Consider the following 8,657-nt stretch of genomic DNA (forward strand, 5'->3'; position numbering starts at 1 on the left):
GGGCTTATTATATAAGTGCTAACATTAAAGTCATTTCAAAATTAGTTTTCAATATTCCTAAATTTGCAGCTTTCATTCAAATAATACCTGGTGATTCCGCCATTAAAGCAACACTACGAGCAAAATGATCATTTATACACCGTAGCGGGGATGCAAATTATCATTAAAAAGTTGTATGTTATGTGCAGAGGGCGGCTGCAAAGTATTAAAAAATCTAGCTTGCAGCACATTTTCCTTATCAATGTGGTTATTGATTTTTTGTATATTAAATAGCCTCCTAGGACTCAAGTCCTCCTGAGGAAGCCATTATATGACGAAACATGTTGAGGCACCTAGAGAACAACATCATGTGTTCATCTTCTTGTGATCAAACAGGCCACTGCAACATCTTACTGTATTGTATCTGGACCATGTATTATTTTGTTGTATGAATTCTGTGTCTACTTTAAAACACAATTTATGGTTTTAATCTATTGCTACAATAAATACATTTTTTAATTTTTACTAAGTTCATTTGTGGGAGCAATAATGTTTCTTAAATCCCCCCTTTTCCAGGCTTTGCATACCTGGTTTGGGTTCAATGATCATATGATCTTGGTATTATATCAGCTTACTGGGGTGTGAAACACTGCTCTCACTTTATCTAATGTGCGCCGATAATTATAAAACTAGTAGGCATTACATAGTTACATCTTAGCAAAGTCTTTTTTGTATTTATTATTACTATTATGTGTCCAATAACTTGCACCCATATCCACATGAGGAAATACTAACTTCTTTCCTTGTAAATAACAGCAGATCCTACAGAATTTAGTATGGTGTAAGCTCCTCTCTACTCCATTTAAACAAATAAAAAGGTCTTTCTTTACCATATGAATTGCACATGTAGTCAGACCGATACTACCACAATGAATAATCAATCTAAATCCCATTAGCCTTTTCCTGACATGCAAAAATCCTGAATGTAAATATGTATTGAAGAATAGATCCAGGGTTTTTACCAAGTCACCATTTTAATGGCTCCCTTTAATGTACTTAATACACCACTGACATCTGTCCATTAAACTACTAAATACACACTAGATGCCACTGACAACAATCAATCCGTAAAGACAAATGGCGGCATTCGGATTTCAATGGCTAATGATTTTCTTTCCAAGAAGATGGACTATGCAAACGTTTTTCCGATTAATAGTAATGTATAGGGGCAATGCTCACATAAATACAGTACTGAAACATCACTGAGAGTCCAAATGGAAGAATAGAGGCTGACCAATCAATAAACATACATACGATAAACAAAGTCAGCTGTATGTTTGTTGACTAGAGCAATTGTGGTTATTTCCATCCAATTTTTTTTGTTATTCAACTGAAGTCATTTAATAGTAGACTCCTACATTACCCGTATACCTGTACACCACAATGGCTTTGTGAACTTACTTTGCTTCTTTTTAAAAAAAATGTAATCAATTTAAATCAAGACCTCCTGCTCTGTAATTACCTCCTCCCATGCTCACCTCCAGGACTTCTCCAGAGTGTCCCCCATCCTCTGGAACCCCTTACCCCAATCTGTCCCCCTATCTCCTATGCTTCCCACCTTTAAGCGATCCTCAAAAACCCATCTCTTCAGGGAAGACTATCTCATCTCAACATAACTGCCCTTTTACTTCTTCCAATAATTCAATCTACACAATTACTGTATTACCTTTTGTATCACTTGCCCCTCCCACTAGAGTGCAAGCTCTCACGAGAAGGGCCCTCCTAACCCTCCTGTATTGAAATTGTATTGTATTGTAACTGTACTGTCTCCTACATTTTGTAAAGCGCTGCGCAAATTGTTGGCGCTATATAAATCCTGTATAATAATTGGTAAGTGCTTATAATGTATGTTGTAGATTAAAAGGGACAAATAGAGGTGTATTTATAAAACATTCACAGAGAGAACTGACTTTTATGTTACATTCGCAGCACATTATGGCCACTAGATGGAGCCCAAGAACACAGGAAGTTCCTAAACTCCTCGGCTCCATCTAGCGGCCATAAAGTCAGATGTTTACAGGCTGTTCGCTCTGCAAATATTTAATAAAATACACCCCATAGTGTCTTATTTTATTTGACTTGAGTACATGCATAGTGAGATAAATAAAAGGTTTTGTTATTATGCTCCAAAATACTGTCTTACTTTTAAAAACATGGCATATCTCTGCCCCCCCCAAGTAGCAGCTGCTGGGTCATTACACATGCACCTGGGCTCCAGGCTATATGAGAGGCTGGCAAACAAAAGGTGGGCGGGATGTGGGCAGGACATTGGAGAGGAGGTGGGGAGCTGTGAGGGAGTAGTGGAAAAAAAACAGTGCACTATTTTTCTGAGCACAGTGCTTCTACATGTGTGACTACGATGGGAGATATTAGGAAGGCATAATGAAATGTGGACAAAGTCATACAGGAAATGTGTGTGAATACGGCTCTCAGTATCTATTTAAAGATATTTATGGGGACTAAAAAGACATTGAAATGTAAACCATTTCTCATCAAGCAGAAGGGAGAACGCCACTGACGTATGGCATACTGACGTGGCCAGCTGGAAACAGTTGTGTTCAAAAACATATTGTCTCCCATTTTAATTTAAAGAATATCTCTGGCAAAGCTTTAGTACTGGCAGAACCTAGAATGATTGAATCCACTGCAGACCTCATCATCTTTCTTCCCCAATATCGTGGGCTGAGACACTATTCACTCAGTTTATTGCCTTCAGAAATATGTGTATGAACTACACTTTATTGCTGCAGTGCCTGCATTTTAGTCTGGCTTTTGTTAAATATGAATAAAACAGAGTTTGATGTTTAATATATGGGTTTGTTAAAGCCCAATCTCCCCTCTTGAAACCACCCCAGCACCTTAACAAAAAAAAATCATTATTATACCTTTTTCCAGGTGTCTTTGATTTGGTGACATCCAGGTCCTCTTCTCTTTCTGGCAATGGGCAGATCCTAGATACTGCAGATAGCGGAACCAAATTACATGGTGCAACTCTCTGCAGAATTCTCCTGGGAGTTCAGAGAAGGGAGCACAATCTTGATACCCTGGGCTCATAGGAAGTGGGTTGAATGATGCCGGGCAACATTTAGCCTGCATGAATCAGAGATCAGGTGAGTCTGCGGGAGACAGCACCAGAGATCGGGTACATTTAGTAGCCAGAACTGCTTTTTTTTAGTTTACAGAGCTGGCAGGGATCCAGTGTAATTCTATTGCGCAAACTGGAATTTCAAGGTACACACTAGGGGCTGATGGGACTGTATAGTGTATTTTCAGTGAGCAAACATTTTTGTTATTATTGCAGTGTTTACCGTACAGTAACCCTTGATATGAATTTCAAATTTTTTATATTCTTCCTTTTTTTGTTATTGTGCAAGATGTGTAGATTATCCATTAGAGGCAGGGTAGATATAGCTACTTTATTAACTCTGTTCAACTGCTTTACAACTGTAAACATAAGATATCAGCTACACAGAGATTGCATTGATTTCAATTCATCTATGCTGTTCTCATTAACCAGATAACTATGCACCTGCTTGCCTGTGAAAACCATCTACTTCTATTTACTTCCTAAACCAGGAATAGGCAACCCCCGGCACTCCAACTGTGCTGTCACTACAAATCTCATCATCTGCATCTGGGAACCATTCTTGTCAGGTTCTTACAGTCTCTGTTTCAGCTTTTTTTCCATACTCATATCTACTCTGGAAGTTGATACATGCATTTGCTTGATTTCCCGGTTGCATCCAGTTTATCTCCACTTTCACACTCACATCTATGGAACTCGTATAGTTTGGTATTCGATATTTTAGACCTTACTGGTTTCAAGTAAATTATATATCAAGCGCCTCCATTTTTGTTGTATGTTTGAAGTTGGACTTCTCAGTACTGTTGTTTGTGGCTACCTGTTCATTTTTATATTATTGGATGACAGCTATTGTACAAGCAATTGATGTCTAATTTTGTACCTGAACTCTGTTCATATTTGTATTTTTATTCAATAAACTTTTCTTTTTTTTTTTAAGTTTTGCAGTGCCTGTCAGGACAAAACATTAGACATGAAAACTGTGTCAAATACTTGTTTCAGGGACTATAACAGGAAGTAACGCTGAAGAACATTTTATAAAATGTATAACACAATACTTACTTTCTGTAGATAACGAGCCCTTTGTTCTATATCTTGTTCTCTCTGTGCTTCCCATAAGAAATACTCTGTCTCTGAAACACAAAAGGTTGATATAATGAGAACTTTATAAATCAAGCTTTGTGCAACGCAGAGATCGTAATGACAGGAACAAATGAAAAACATATTTACAACGTAAAAGTGGACCGACCATTAACATTCACAGTTCACGTGAATCAATAGGGCGCATGTCAGAATTTCATTACCACACCATAATCTTTCCATGAAAAAAAAACTGCCATTCCCCGGAGCCCATTGTGAAAGTGCACAGAAGAGACAACAGATAAACAGCTGATCCAGTTCCATGGTCAAATTTGGTTTAGACAGGATTACTGAAGAAAAAAGAGTTCCGCATTTGCAATTAGAGCTGTTCCTATGGTTATCATCGCCAGGAGAAGAGTGCTGACAGGGAATGGTCACTCACTGGCAGGGCTGTCCTCAGGTGGCATCTTATTGCGCCCGGGTTTTGGGTAAGGGCAGGGCCGGATTTCCCACAAGGCCAACCAAGGCCCGGGCCTTGAGGGAGGGCAAGCAGAGCTAAATGTACAGCGTGGAAGCTGCTGCTTGTTTTGTACAAGTGATCTTGGCGATGTCGCTGAAATCACTTGTATGCAGCAGGCAGGTCTGCCATTCTCCATGAGGGGGGTTGGCAGGTAGGGGGGCGCATTAAGGAACCTGGCCTTGGGGCAGCAAAGAGAGTAAATGCGGCCCTGCAATGCAGCTGTCTGGTAACAGCACAGTACACTATAAAATTATAAAGCGATGAAATATGCAGTTGGCAGGTAGGGGGGCGCATTGAGGAACCTGGCCTTGGGGCCACAGAGAGAGAAAAATAAATCTGTCCCTGGGTAAGGGGCAGCCACTGCATCCCAGGTTGCTAGGAGCTCTTAGTAACTTGTGAAGCTCTGCCTGGTATCCTGCTGAGCTCAATGACGTCACCAGTTGCCTAGAGCTGAGTGGGACGCGCTGCCTTGCTCCAGTGTCCGCCCCTGCCCTGACCCCCCCTGCCCGGCCGACAAGTGAACCAGTGAGCATAGCCGTCCCGCTCAGCTCTAGCCAACCGGTGATGTCTGTGAGGTGGGTGGGATGCCAGAGTGTCACAGATTGCTAAGAGCTCTTAGCAACCTAGGATGCTGTGGCCGCCCCCCTGATATCCCCCTGAAAACATCCAGCCACTCCCCAATGAAATGCCGACATGCATCTGGTTGTGTCATCAAACACCTGAATCCACCGTAGTACTCAACGGTTTCACACGCTGGACTCTATGACACTATGGTGTCCTGAAGTGGGCCGGTGGATGGATCCACAGACTGCAGTGGAGGAGCATGCATCTGACATAACCAGATGTGTGTCGGATGCTAAAAAAAATCTTTGGGACAAAGTCCATGTAGTGACCGAATCAATTTAATGTTCACTTTTTTGCCTTGGCCCAGATGGATATGTAACCAGTTTCTGAGAGCCCATTGGGAATTTGGCTGTAAAAAATAAACGCATATGCAAAAAATCCTGGAACAGTGTCACGTGGAATGGAAGCTTTGGCTACACTATCAGAAAATAAAATATCGAACTGTGCTTACAGTTACATTAAAACAAAGCATACTTAGTCACTGTATTTGTTTCCCACTTACTGAGATCCTCCAGTTGTTGCTGTGTGTAATTCCTTCCTAGCAATAAGAAAGAGAAATATTGTCAAATTAATTAATGATGCTTCAAAAGACAAATACCGAAACATAATCCAGGAAAACACCATCAGCATGGCACCAGCAAAGAGTAACTCTTAAACTGAACCTAGGAGAACGAAAACATAAGCTGCCAATGCAGACTGTTTTTTCTAATGGTGAAATATTTGAGGCTGTATTTCTAGTCCTGGCTTTATTACCTAATAAATCACCGACAGGGAATAACCATGCGGATAATGAAGTATCAAGTCAGAACTCTTGTCATACTTGTTCCAGGTGACCTTCTAGGTGCGGGGGTTCTTAACTGGAGGTCTTTATACCCCTTATGGGTATTGGAACCAAATGATGGGGGTATAAGTATGGATATCTGAATAACAATAATAGGTCCAACGAAGAGCAACAAAGCTAATTAAGGGGATGGAGGGTCAAAGTTATGAGACAAGGTTGCTAAATTTAAACTTGTTCACGCTGGAAGCCTAATAAGCTTTTTTGCTCTTCGTTGGACCTTCTCCAGCTCCAGGACATCTTTTCTGTGGACCGGTAATCAAAACTGAACCGCGTACTCAAGATGAGGCCGAACCAGTGATCTTTAAAGTAGCAAAATTATCGCTTTATCTCTACAATACATTCCCTTTTTAATACAAGACAGTACTCTGCTTGCTTTGTTTGCCGCTGCCTGACATTGCAAGCTATTATTCAGTCTGCGGTCATTACTTCAGTATTTACATAAGTACTTGCTATACTTATGGTGCTGCAACAGGAGAGCTGCTGCTCTCATACATTGAAGCCCCACTCTCTGTCTGGTCCCTCTCTCCCCTTAACCATTCGGCTTTTAATTCTGCAAATCATTTACATAATACAAAGTGTTCTTTATTATTAAGAGGGGACTTGATTTTGTTGTACAAAATGTTTAGTGGTGATAGCAACATCGGCAATAAACTTTTTACTTTAAACTGTACACAAAGACTAGAGGCCATCACCTAAAATTGGTAGATGAAAGATTTACCCACAAAGGGCGCAGGGGATTCTTTTCATTTAGAGCGGTTACATTTTTGAACACTCTGCCACAAGCAGTGGTATCAGCAGAGAGTATTGAATCATTCAAAAATCAATTAGATACCTTCCTCAGAGACCTTACAGGGGTACGGGTACACTTAAATACTAGACCACACAGGGACTCTTATACACACATACGCACAACAAACAAACACACACACAGGTTGAACTTGATGGGCCTGTGTCTTTTTTCAACCTCAAATACTATATAACTATGTAATGACAAACATAGGTAAAGTAAAATACACCACTTGTGACTTAAATTATATTCACACAGGAGATTTTAAAATAAACATTTTTTCCTGGAGTTCTGCATTAAGAAATAATTCATATATGGCAGCTCCCATATTTCTCTCCCTAAAGGTTCCCTTTAACCTCACTGCAACACTATTGTTAATAACATTTTTGCAGGTAGCCCATTATCTTCACACAATACTGTTCATCAAGGAAATTTCATTTTTCATCTGAAATAATGTAATGCGTGGGATCAACAAGTAAAGGCAAATGTGTATTGATTTCTTTAATTATGTATTCCTGACAGGGCTGTTTCAGCTTTAGTGTCATCTTAGTGAACCCGAGGCCTTTTTAATGTAGCGATTAGAGAATTAATGGTCACGTAAGGTCTTCAGAAGCCCAGAATGCTTTTCCTATTGTGTGAAGCCGCATTCTAGAGGGGCAGGTTTTTTTGCACGTACTGCAGCTCACTGTGACGGTCCTAAATTGTAAGATAAATCAATGCTATTTAATTTAAAAGTCCATTGTGCCTGCATTTTCATTTGTAGGCTTCTAGTTTCCCTTTGGAGAAAATCAATGTCTTTAGGAAAGCTGTGTGTTAACTCTAATTATGGAAATCTGCATCCTGCTAAGCCCATACAGCAGTAGATTTATTTGGGTGAATAAAAGGTTAATAAATGCAATCATGGTGTAATAAAATTCAAGAAGGAAGCCTTATCTTGTTTCAACAGAAAATACAATTAGGCCTCATTCCCACAGCTTAGTGTCGGCCCGTACAGATCGTATCAGGCTGTTCCATCCTGTCTGCGTCCGAGTACGGACACCCACACCCGCATGGATGTGCAGCCCGGATGAGCGTACAGCAGCGTACGGCTGCGTCCTCCCGTAGGGAAGAACAGGCTGTTGCGTACAATCACAAGCAGCACCTGTCCTTCCAGGGAACGGCCCGATACGGCCGCACACGCCGCACGGATCTGCACGGGCGGAATCTAAGCTGTGTGAATGAGGCCTTAGAGGCATATTTATAAAGCAGTAAATCTGACATTCACCAAACATTCACTGCAGGTGAGTCTTTTAGGTGCCTGTTTTAAATGACAATAACTCAGCCTTTCTCAACCATGGTGCTGCAGCACCTTTGGGTGCTTTCTGGCTTTCTCAGGGGTGGCTATAAATTGTTGCACATTGTCATGCCTTTCCATGGTACAGGCTGGCTGCCAGCACCATGGAAATGAATGACAATAATCCTAGGTGGGTAGGATAGATATAAAAAAGGACGGAGGTTTGCCTTCATCCAGGCCTGCTCCATCTCTTGCCCTCTGCCAGAGCTGCGGTTGATGTGAAGGGGGGACTGATGACTCTGATGTGAAAGGGGAACTAAGGACTGTGAAGGGAGCACCTGATGTGAATGGGGAACTTCATTGTGAAGGGGGGGGGCTCTGGTATGAAAAGGGGCTCTGATCTAAAAGGGG

The 8,657-nt window shown here is 41.0% G+C and overlaps 1 protein-coding gene across 1 annotated transcript in view; it reads right to left on the reverse strand.

Annotated features, from left to right (window-relative positions):
• Window positions 1–8,657, reverse strand: part of CUNH11orf88 (chromosome unknown C11orf88 homolog) — a 31,643-nt gene that overhangs the window by 19,232 nt on the left and 3,754 nt on the right. Inside the window, exons 2-3 of the mRNA XM_018564025.1 lie at window positions 5,848–5,883; window positions 4,184–4,254 (exon numbers count right to left, since the gene is read on the reverse strand). Coding sequence (XP_018419527.1) covers window positions 4,184–4,254; window positions 5,848–5,883 — 107 coding nt within the window. The remainder of the gene's footprint in view (window positions 1–4,183; window positions 4,255–5,847; window positions 5,884–8,657) is intronic.

Source organism: Nanorana parkeri, unplaced genomic scaffold (genome assembly GCF_000935625.1).
Source record: "Nanorana parkeri isolate BGI_ZX_2015 unplaced genomic scaffold, ASM93562v1 scaffold716, whole genome shotgun sequence".
Taxonomy (NCBI): domain Eukaryota; kingdom Metazoa; phylum Chordata; class Amphibia; order Anura; family Dicroglossidae; genus Nanorana; species Nanorana parkeri.